General features: G+C 40.2%; 1 protein-coding gene across 3 annotated transcripts in view; it reads left to right on the top strand.

The window, feature by feature from the left end:
- INPP4B (inositol polyphosphate-4-phosphatase type II B) overlaps window positions 1-12219 on the top strand; it is a 345506-nt gene that overhangs the window by 211035 nt on the left and 122252 nt on the right. For all 3 annotated transcript variants that reach the window (XM_013303957.3, XM_055797014.1, XM_055797015.1), the window contains one exon: window positions 8955-9066. In XM_013303957.3, the coding sequence (XP_013159411.3) occupies window positions 8955-9066 (112 nt within the window). The remainder of the gene's footprint in view (window positions 1-8954; window positions 9067-12219) is intronic.

The raw sequence follows: 12219 nt of genomic DNA, 5'->3' as shown, positions 1-12219 counted from the left end.
CTTGCCATGTGTCAGATTAGAAAAGGTTACAAGAATTGCAGAGAACTTGAAGTAAGGGGATGTTCTTTCAGAGTTTCCTTTAGAAAGGAGAATAGGTTCTCACTTTCATTTGATGCGTGTGATTTAAAGAATTAACATTGTACAGTTTGCTGGCTTGATGACCAAGCATATTTAAAGATGGTGGACTTAATGACTCAAGGCTTCTTTCATGTGGAATTGGTTGCAGTATCCTAAACTCATTCTTATATGCAGCCAAACTCAAAGAGCAGAGGGAGTGGATGTACAATTCCAGTTAGTGACACAGAGCTGCAGGAGAGTCAGAGCCAGTACTCAAAAACTAGGGCTGGGCTAATATTTCTTAAAGCTGTGCACCGAAGAAGAAAGTCCTGGTTTCACCCCTGATGCTGATATGCGCGGCTTAAGATGAATCAAGACACAAATCAAAACTTTTTGAAGGTTAGGGGAAACCGTTTAGGTGGTGATTTTCAGAATGAATTAATTGGGCTTTATACAATGCAGGGATTTTGGTGAGCTCATTTTTGCAAGCACAGTGGAGGCTTATTTGGGATTACTGGGTAGGCACAGGTAAGCTTCACAGAGCAACTGCCTAAACTCACCCTGTTTCTACATAGGCAAAATTTTGGGAGGAAAGAAGCTGTGACTAGGAAAAATGAGATATTGGGATGTGTTCTGCCAGGGGTATTGTACTTATGCTCTGTAGAAAAGTTGTGTTATGTTCTTTATCCTGTGCACACGAAGCCAGCCTTGATTTCACTGAAAGCCCAATTTACAGTCCATTCAGTGATGTTGTAGTACTGTCGCTATGTCAAGGACACTGCATTTTTTTGGAAACAGAAACTTCTTGAAGTATTTTGGTTTAGTACTGCACCTGTCTCCCTATCATAACAATAGTGTTTGCGTGTGTGTGCAGTTTACAGGGCAAAGTTAACAAAATGCCTTGATTTTAATTTCTCCCAAACGCAGAAAATGCCCTGCCTAACAAGCAGATACCTTTGTTTTCTAACAAACAAACCCGATGGGATAAAATGTGAATTGACTAGTCTCTGTGGAAATGTATGGCTAGGAAAACAAACACTAACTTAGTGTTCTTATAGAATTTAGAGTTGTCTCAAGTTCTTTAGGACAGACTTTGCCTCTCTCATTGACAGATTGAAAACCTGATGTGAAAGAATGCCTCTGACAGATGTCATAATAATTGACAGAATGTAAAATTTCAGGAAAGTTTCAGAATAAGTATTTTGTATCTCACTCATCTAATTTGTAAACAAGAAGTTCGGATAGATAACTTATAAGCAATAGATGACAGATTGCCAGGTTAATTTCAGCTGAACTTCTAAGCCTTTTCAGATTTGCTTTTAATTAATATTTTTAGTACTGTAAGTCCTTTTCGTGCAGCTAACACTAGAAGACAAATATTGTGCCAACTCAAATTAATTTGCAGACACATTATGTTGCAGGTTTTATTTGGTTACATTTTTTTTAAAGAAAAAAATCCTAACGTTTTAAATGTGGGATTGTTTCCTGATCATGGATATTCAGCAGCACAAAATCAGTAGAAATGATCCACGTTTCTTCAATGGCAGTTTAACCAGAGCAGTCTACTAACCTAAACTTGCTTTTTTCTAATTGTCCTATTATGTTAGTACACTTCAGGAGGACAGAGAATATACCAAAGGCCTTGAGATCCTCCTTTGTTAGATCTGAAGTAGAGATTTAAGGATCTGGAAATAGCTCTGTGGTGTGCCCTGTAAATATTGGCTCAATTATAGAATCTGATTACTTTTTCACTTTTTTTTTTTTCCCCAGTTGATATTATCTTGCCATTGTCTTTCGGAGGCACAATGTAACAATATAAAAGTGTTTGTAAAGGAATATTCTTGCATTTTTCTCAGTTATTTTCTGGGGGGCTGGCATATATGTACAATTCCTTTACAAACTGTAGTCTATGTTTTCCCTTTCCCCACCATTGTACCTTAATAGTGCTTAGGGACACAAGTTACAAAACCACTGCAAAATAAGTTTTTATTTTGATTGTCATTTCTTCTCTATAAAGGTGCCCTAAACTGATGGCTGAGTGTTTACTTTAGATGTGTGCACCTATATCTAATCATCAAAACCTGAACAAGTCAATTTGTAGGATTGCTCCGATGTTCACAATGTACACAACTGTTGTTGGCAGAGGAATTTAGTTACTAGAGACATGGGATTGCAGTTTCCAGTATGAAATTTATAAAAACAGAAATCAGAAATACATTCTATAGGCCTAAATGTTTCATTTTATAACAGTAATGCAATGCCATTTGTTTCGAGCTTTCTCAAAGGATTATGATGGAGAACAGGATGAAATGGGCTATTCAGTAAAACAAAAGCCATATTCAGTAGCAGAATTTTTCTTGACTATATGTTGCAGTGTATCCAATTACAAAAAAAAAGCTATCATACATCCTTTTTTCTTTGTAAATGAGAGTTAGGTATACTGATTGCTAATTTAGTAATTAGAATCATAAAGTCATAGAGTGGGTTGGGTTGGAAGGCACCTTAAAGATTGTCTAGTTCCAGCCCCCTGCCACGGGCAGGGACACCCCCCACCAGCCCAGGTTGCTCCCAGCCCCATCCAGCCTGGCCGTGAGCACTGCCAGGGATGGGGCACCCACAGCTGCTCTGGGTAACCTGGGACAGTGCCTCACCACCCTCACAGTGAAGAACTTCTTTCTAATATCTAATCTAGATCTACCCTCTTTCAGTTTAAAGCCATTCCCCCTTGTCCTATCCCTTCATGCCCTTGTAAAAAGGCCCTCTCCAGTTTTATGTTTGGGATTTTTTTATAGTTGCTTTGTATTTTAAGTTCAGGTTAGAGAATCTTTTTGCCATAACTTTCTTTTAAGAACAGTATAATGTGTTTTTGGCTTGGTTGAGGTCTATGGCCTTTTGTAAAGGGCTAACAGTTAGAACTTCCATTAGCTGCTTCCCCTGTGGTGGTAGTTTGCCATGTTTCCAGGAAAGGTCCCTTTTAGCTTGGCTGATTTTGGTATGATTTCCAGTAAGTTACATGTAAGAAGCAGCAAAGAAAAAAGATAATAGTGCTCTTTTGTGCTTTCTGTAAAAATAAAGTCCATCGGTCTGAGATATCTGAGATACTCCTCTTAGACAGTTCAAAAGTGTAAATAGGCTACTTCAATATGAAACAAGGGTAATATCAATACCACTTGCCTCTCTTGGCCCCTGTAAGCAGGAACTTTATAGCAATGGAGCTAACCATACAAAAACAAGAACTAGGATGAAGTGCATGAATTACACAGATTATTTAAGATAGTGTGCCTGTGGGTGTCTGTCAATTGCGTACAATACAGACTTTCTTTAAACACGTGGCTCTACTTGACCTCTTGGACAATATCTGTCAATCTGATTAATTTTTTTTGCTGTCTTATTTTCATTAATCTAGGGAAAGACCAAACCTATTTACCTTTAAATAAAGGAGATAAACCATAGCTATTTTTGAAAAGTTAAAAAGAAACCCTCCAAGACTCCATTAAAGAAAGTCCCCCCAATTTCCCTCCCTCCTAAGACTGTTGTCCAAGTACCTTGTAGTTCAGCGGGCCAGAAGATGTGTAGCTGCACTTCAGTAGTAGTTACATTCACAGTGTTTAACTAGAGAGAATTTGAGAGCAGCACACTAAATTTTGCAGTCGTTTATGTACATATAACTTCCTTAGCAAATGATGACTATAAAATACTATATATTTAGCTGCTTTTCCCTATTAAAATTCAGTGCAAGTCTGCCTACAACTAGTTTTACTTGGTCTCCGTGCTGAAATTGTTTCTTGGCTACTTCATGTCATATCATCCACCCACCGCAGGAAGCAAGTAAAAAATGGCTTGGCTTTATAAGCCAGGCAAATCTCCTGTACAGTTTTGGTGAAACTTGTTTTGACATGAAGCTTAATCAACCATACATTGAGATAATGAGAACTGAGTGGAGTTGAACAGCGCAAAACTTTATTTACCTTTGAATGCAACAGTATGTTAATTACCGGTGGACTTGTTCAAGAACAGTATTGATTGCAATAGGCTCCACTGTCGTTTCATGGAATAAACTTTTCTATGCAAGTATAGTAGTTTTGTGCTTGAATATTTCAGAATCAGTGGAGAAATTAATTTTATGACAATCTGTATGCTAGTCTGTACTAATCACATTTATTGTGTATTATGCATTGGAGAAAGGGGCTGCCTGGTAGGCTGAAAGCATGCAGTTTGCTTTTCAGGCAGTCACTCACCTTGTCATTTATAATTAACGTCGCTATGGAAATACACAGTCTGCTTTATTTTTCTTTGTGTTCTCGAGCCTTTTTTGAGTTTTTGTTTTTGGAAGAAAGGTATGGCCATGGGAACCAATTAGCAGGCGTAAATTTGCATATTCAATGTGCAGCAATGAGATTTGATGAGAACATCATTGGAGGCAAATGACTGCTACTCTCAGTCCATATAACTCACTTGCTTTTCCGCTCTTTCTCTCTTGATGCCTGGGTTGAGCTTTTATCAACAAAAGTATTAAGGTGGGCACATATTCCTGCTGCTCATGATAGTGCTGGCTAGCTCCTTCCCTCACATTTGAGGGAACTGATACTGACCTGGTGATCCTTTAAGGACTCGAGGTGGTAAGGAAAGCCATGTGTATAATAAACTTTAATATTAGAGTCATTAGTAAGTAATTACAGTTGTAAACCTAAGCAGATTTCAATGATAGCTTCAAAAGTCTCTGGGTTTGGCTCAGTGAGTAGAGCAACTATGCTGTTTTTAACACTGATAAAAGTATTTTATTTTTTTTTTAAGTTCAAAATATACTGTTTCACTCAGAAACACCTCTGCAAGGTGCATCAGAAGATGAATCCTTGGTGACTCCAGCTTAGGTAAAAGTGGACTGTCACAGGAATATGGCTGTGGTAGGTGGAGTGAGCACCGCAGGATGCAGACGTGTTGGACTGAAGGGTTAGGGATAGACTGAAACATTGCCAGCTTTGCTGCCGAAGTCTGCATCCGATGACACTGGATTCTAAATCTGGTTTAGAAATCACTGTTCTAACACTTTGTGTTCTTTTCTTTAGCCATATTCCAAATGCAGATGCACTGTGGAAAGGTATGAGGTGATTGTTGCTCCTTGTGCCAAGCTGCTAAAAAAATGAGTAATTTTCCAGCTCCGTAAACCAGCTAGAATTTGCCCCATGTATGGCCTTCTGCACAGTGACACTTCTTTTTGAATCTTACTGCCATATTCCCCATTGCCACTGTCCCATACTATGCAGGTTTGTCAAGGTGCAGTCCTTTGTCCTGCGGGTCTATAGTGGCTCATGACTGTAAGCAATTTGATGTAGGGACAGGCTGCACTGCACCATGTGAGTGCAGAGTGTGCTTTTCAGCTTTATTAATCCACAACAAATAAGATGATTCTATCCTAATGCATTATGAAGTATCCTAAAACTAATTAATGATTCTCCTGATGCTCGGTTGAACGGTGTGTATGTGTGAGATTGTGCCTTCGTGTTTGTCCAGGCAAATGGCGTGAAGTGTATACATACACACGCTTGTGTGTGTGCAGTACTGTTTCTGCTAGTGCAAAGTAAAATACAGATGTTCACCTTATTGAAGTATGATTGCTAGGCTTTTTTATTATTATTATTATTTTTCCCACTGCATCACTTAGGTTTCTCACTTTTAATTTTCTTTCAAGTGAAATTTTAATCTTGAGGTGTTGCTTGCAAGTTTTAAATGCATGGCATGTCAGTTGTTTGAAGACTGTCATGCACCAGTGGTGTTTTAAATTCACAGCATCTGACACAGCTAATGGCGGTTCCTCCCTGGGCATTTATAGAGCTCTTTGTTGATTTATGTGCCTGTAACAATTCAAAAGAAACTCCGTTTTTTTTTGTTTTTAATCTGTGGTTTCATACTTCCATGTGCAAAAATAAGAGAAATGGAGGAGGGAGTACAACTACAATGCAACAGTCCCACTGTTTATTCTGTTGCATTACCTTCTCTTGCAGATACTGCATGTTTCAGATTGTAATATTATGTATGTATTAGACCAGAACAGGAGTGATTTTGAGAAAAAAAATGATTGAAAAAAAAATCCATAAAGTTAAATTAGATCAATCACATTTTTCTAAATGTGTATGGAGAAAGCTTCCAAATACGTATTGCTACTCGTGCAGGCAAGCAGTATAGTGCTCACTGCTGTACTGAGGCCAAGCCTCTAATAACAGCAATGACTGGGAATATTTAATGTTCTAAAGAAAGGGAGACAAGGACTGAGAAAACATAATTGGCATTTCCATTTTTGTTTTGTTTTACTCAAGCAACATGCCTTGTTGGCTTGTATCAGCTCATTTTTAAATTCAGCTGTTTTGCTCAACATTTGTTTATAATCTTAACTTACCCTGATGTAATTTTAAATCAGATCTGTTTTATGTAGGTCAGTCTCAGACTTTCAGGTCTCTTTGGCCTTATAAAAATGTCTTTCCTAAAAAAAGGATGGGTAGGGTTTTGCTTCTGGGTGTCAGATGTATGCAATGTTTTCGTTTCAGACCAGGGTAACAGCACAATGCTGTTGCGTACTGAAGTCAGCCTAGCAATGAGGTCACCCACCTGACACTTTGATCAGGACACGTTAAGCTGTTGAAAAAAATTCAGTCTTATCACCACACATCTACTCTGACTTTTAAAGGTGTATGTGACTGGCTAACATCTGTTGTATTCCCTTTCTCCTTGGAAATGTGGTAGTCCATTTTTTGAGGTAGCCTAGTTTGCGTGCTGGTTTGACATATGAAAGAGAAAACGAAGTCAAATAACTAAGTATTAGCAACTCAGAGGAATGTTCTTCCTTCAGAAGAAGCTTAAGTTGTTCTCATGTATTTCAAAATTATTACGTCTTTTTGCTCATAAACACCCTTTGGACATTGAACCCTTCTTCCTCGTTACTTTTCTTTTGTACATTTTGCTAATTCATGTGGCTCCTTTGGTTGCAAGGCTATCTGGAATTGGTTTATTTTTAATTATTCCTTTATTCTAGTCTCGGTAATAAATTTGGCTTATAGCAAATAAAGTAGTGAAACATGTAAAATATGAAGAATTGTGTATTTTGCAAGGTTTTATATAAGAATGTATTTAATTTGTGTAGTTGCAAGATGAGTGTATTCTACTGAGTTGCACACTCAAGCATAATGATTTGCAACCAAAATAATTATTTTAATTTGAAGCTTGGGGGTAGCTATATTTTGAGACTCTACTGTAAAAAATGAAAATTTTGATTTAGCATGATAAATAAGTAGCCATGCCTGAAAAGCCTAACCTATGCACTTAACTTTAGTCAGTGTAAAGAGCCGGCATACTTTGACTTAATTAAGGCCTTATACTGCATGCAGAAATACAGATTGTGTAAAATTGGGGGACTTCAGTGCAGAGACAGGGTCCTGGGGCATGAGCAACTACCCTGGGAAAGCCTGCGCATGGCAGAAGTCAGCGTGGCAAAGCTGAGCTGAACCTGCCCTGCCTGAGAGTGGGGGACGATGGTGGGCGCCAGCATGGTGCTGCTGGGGGGCTCCCAGCAGGACCTGGTGCATGGAGCCATCCTGCACCAGCAGAACTGGGGGGGGCACCTCCATGCAGCATTGCGCTGTGCGTCGGGGTGCCTGGCAGCCGCTGCTCGGGCTGCAGTCTGTCTCCCGGCTGGTGAAATGGGGAGGAGGGTGGTTGGGGAATATTTCCTTCTTTTACTAATATAACGTGAGGACTATTCTTTGAAGCTCTGGAAAGGTGTCTGAGTTGGAGGGGTTTTAATGCTTTCCTGCCAGCGAGGATTGCCCTACGTATGTGGCAGATTTTAATGGAAACACTTTTTTTCTAGTATTACTGCTTGTGAAGGTAATTTTTTCTTTTTTATTGGCAGCCCTCTAGTCTCTTTTCTATGTATTCCTTCGTCTTGCTTCATCACTTCTCATCTTCGCTTCTGAGATTATACACAGTATTGCCCCAAACTCATTTTTCATTTTTCTTCCTCTCCGTGCTTTTGCAATTCTGCTAAACTTACTCTCATCATTTCCTTTTGATGATTTTTGCTTGGTGACTGTTGTCATACTTTCCTCATTATTATTAAATGATCTGTTACCCTTCTTTCCTTCCTTTCAAAAATTCCAGCTGTTCAAAAAAGCCAGGGGAGATAGACTGTGCCATTAATCTTGATGTTTAGCTGCCAGTGAAATCTGTTTGGAGTTTAAACCCTTGTTTCTTCTAAAAGATAGTGAGAAGTGCTTTTGTTTGGAAATCTGAATTGCTACTTATTTTTGCTTAATTGAACCATTTGTGGAGGTAATAATAAAGGAATTCACCTGGAACTATATTATTTTCTGCTATATAGTTAAAGACATGGGACTGATGCTGAATAATTACTCTGTGGAGGGACTAGAAAAGGAAAAGTGATATTGAGATTAGTTTCATTATTTTGGTTTAGCAGGAGGTTTATTAATATACTAAGCACGTCCTTCCTTTGCAGATTATGTTGGGAAACAAAGCAGTGTACTGTGCAGTGAGATTGCAGTTCATAAGTGGCATACGGGTACAGCGTTACAGTCCTTTCTCTGATGGTCCACAGACAGAGTAATGGCTAGAATGAAAACTGGCAATGTTCGTGGATTCTTCCACCATTTATAGCACTTGCCCATCCTCAGTTCCGTGATGAAAACTTTCATTGCTATAAGGAACTTGGAGAAAATATAACATGCCTTATTGTTAGCATTTGTTTTTTTGACTGTCAATAATAAGTTCAATACAGGTGACTGCAGCTATACAGAATGGAGAGGGGACTAAGTGTTTACTGACAATATTTTTACTGAAGGAATAAAGTACTGCAAATGACCCAATGTCATGGGTTGTTTTTTTTCTAGGACTTCTGATGGTGGAAGGACAGTTGGTACCATTGAAGTCAATCTTGTGAAGATGGGTGAGCTAGAAGATGGGGAAACGGACCACATCACAACAGATGCCCAGGATCAAAAGGTAGAAACTCAGTTCGTTGCACAAAGTTAATTAGAATGATCAGCTGTACCAAATGCCTACATTACTAATTCCAAATTGGGTTAAGAATTTAAACAAAAAATTCCCTGATCTTCCTAAACTAAAAATAGTTTTTCATGAAAATGTACACAGTAATATTCTATCCTCAGTTTCCTAGTCCCTCCCCTTCTTTAGGAAGAAAAGAGCTTGCTTTGACCTCAACTGATCATATTTAATCAATCCTGATCAAAAAACTGTCCATCCAGAGATGACATAAATCTGACTTATTTTTCCCTTGGACAGTTGCTCTGTTTTCTGCCCTTGAAGTCCTGTTCATGTGGATTTTTACGTGCAACCTCTGCCCACAATACTGAAAACCTGGAAAGAATGACAGACAGGCAAGCCAAAGAAGAGGTGAATCCCCTTCCAAAGGGGCAGGTTCTGCTGCATTTCATGGGAGCACACAGTGGTGGGGAAAATCAGTGGGAAGGGTGGCGCAGCAATGGTGCCTCAGTGTGCTAGCATAAGACAGAATTGACTGGAGGGTGTATGTAGGGATTCTGAGTTGGGGTGCTCATGGTTCAGGACAAGAGAAGGACAGAAGGGCTCAAAAAGAGCAAAAATGCTCTTAAATAGGCAAGCTGTTGCAGGCAAAAGCAGTGGAGGCTGGAGGTGGAGAAGATATGGAGGGAGTGGATTTGAGAGGAATGGAGAACCAAAGGAGGGAGGGTGAAACAGGTGGGCGGTCTCTATGATGGCAAGAGATTTGGGCTTGGGAGAGATTCAGAAATGACTGCTCAGAATGAGGACATCAGGGTTTGAATGATTTGCAGTTAATAAAAAGGTCTCTTTAACTGCATCCCTGACTGATGGCAACTGACATACCTGTACAGAGTTGCTTCCTCCTGGTGTCTGCCTCTGCAGCCCTGTTCTTACTGACAGAATTTTTGCAGCTCTAATAATATGGTGTACTGCTATACACTATGGTGTATTCTGCTTTTCATGGAAAAAAAAAAAAAAGATATTTTACATAATGCTACAGGGAATGTAAAATTAAGGACTGCAATTTTTTTTGTATGGAAGTAACATATAAGAATGTATTTTTGGAGAAAAGGGCATTGTTCTGAATATCTTTTCTACTCAGCCAAAACAGTCTCCTTTTTTGGGCCAAACTCTGAGGATAGTTTTTACACTTTTTTTCACCGTTCTTCTCAGAGTACTTCAATGTCCTTTTAAAACAAGGGACCAGTGGGACCAGTTCCAAAGAAGCCAACAATCACTATGAAATCTTTCTGGTTTTATGCTATAAAACTTCCACAAGATATGTGTGGTGGGTTGATCCTGGCTGGAGGCCAGGTGCCCCCTGAAGCAGCTCCATCACTGCCCTCCTCAGCTGGACAGGGGAGCGAAAATTTAACTAAAAGCTCATGAGCTGAAATAAGGACAGGGAGAGATCACTCACCAGTTACTGTCACAGGCAAACCAAACTTGACATGAGGAAATTTGTTTTATTTATTACCAATCAAATCAGAGTAGGATAATGAGAAATAAAACCAAAACTTAAAACCACCTTCCCCGTACACCTCCCCTCTTCCCAGGCTAAACTTCACTCCTGATTTCTCTACCCTCTCCCCTCCAGTGGTGCAGGGGCATGGGGAACAGGGGTTACGGTCAGTTCATCACACGTTGTCTCTGCCACTTCTTCCTCCTCCTCACACTCTACCTCTGCTCCAGCGTGGGGTCCCTCCCACAGGAGACAGTCCTCCATGGACTTCTCCAACGTGAGTCCTTCCCATGGGCTGCAGTTCTTCACAAACTGCTCCAGTGTGGGTCCCTCCCATGTATCACAGCCTCCTTCGGGCACCCCCTGTTCTGGTTTGGGGTCCCAGGGGCTGCTGGGGGGGGATCTGCCCCTCGTGGGCTGAGAGGCACAGCCTGCCCCACCAGGCACTGCCAGGGAATCTCTGCTTTAGTGCCTGGAGCCCCCACGGCCTCCTCCTGCCCCAGCTGGGGGGCTGCAGAGTTGTTGTTCTCACATAGTCTCACTCTTCTCTCTGGCCGCTGTGGCACAGTAACTTCTTCCTCTTCTTAAATACATTATCTACCACCCTCACTGACGGGCTCAGCCTTGGCCAACAGCAGGTCCCTCTTGGAGCCATCTGTCATTGGCTCCATCAGACATGGGGGAAGCTTCTAGCACCTTCTCACAGAAGCCACCCCTGTAGCCCCCCTGCTACCAAAACCTTGCCACACAAACCCACTACGATATGCAGCATGAACTGTTTTTTCAGCCTTCTCTTTCATTTCCCTGTTCTTCAATTTCAAAATGTAGAATGGGACTATTCACAGTTATTTGAGATGTGATTAATGAGCTGTGTCTAGCTTGGGGAGCAAGAAGGCTTTAATAGTGTCTTTCTAGGGGTTTCTAATACTTGTCAGGAAAGACCAACCTTGTGACAGCTCTATTTTCTGTGATCTTTAAAGGAATCTTTAGTTTTATGGAGTCTTGGTTTATATGTTCGTAGTGAGGATGAGATTGTGAGAGTGTAGAGTTCATGAATTATTTCTAAGAAATAAGTTCTGAATTAGCTTTGCTAACTCATTAGATAAACTATATGCAGGGAATTACTCCTGGAAGAGTAAGGTGATAGTTAAATTCAATCTCAGATATCAACTGCCACCAGGGGAGGATTAAATTGGATATTAGGAAAAATTTCCTCACCAGAAGGGTTTTCCAGCATCGGAACAGGCTGCCCAGGGAAGTTGTTGACTCACCATCCCTGAAGGTGTTTAATAGACGCGTAGGTGTAGCATTTAGGGATATAGTTTAGTGATGGGCTTGGCAATGTGAGGTTAACGGTTGGACTCGATGATCTCAAAGGTCTTTTCCAACTTAAATGATTATGTGATCCTACATCTTGTTCTCTGCTTCAAGCTCTGCAACAGAACATCCAGAAACTGGGGAAGCCCTGGGAACAGAGCTCCCTATCATCTTTAGAAGCTATCTGGTGTCTTTTCTGAGTGGGGGGAGGTGGAGCATTAAAAATACACTTCCTAGTACATTTAACATAGGATTGCACCAGTTGATTTTCCCATAAACTTGTTATACTTTTATTTTATACACTAATCTCATAAAAGAAATCTTCCAATTCACTT

This window comes from Falco peregrinus, chromosome 2 (assembly GCF_023634155.1).
Source record: "Falco peregrinus isolate bFalPer1 chromosome 2, bFalPer1.pri, whole genome shotgun sequence".
Taxonomy (NCBI): domain Eukaryota; kingdom Metazoa; phylum Chordata; class Aves; order Falconiformes; family Falconidae; genus Falco; species Falco peregrinus.
The sequence above is the reverse complement of the archived record's forward strand: the minus strand, read 5'-3'. Positions and strand labels throughout refer to the sequence as shown.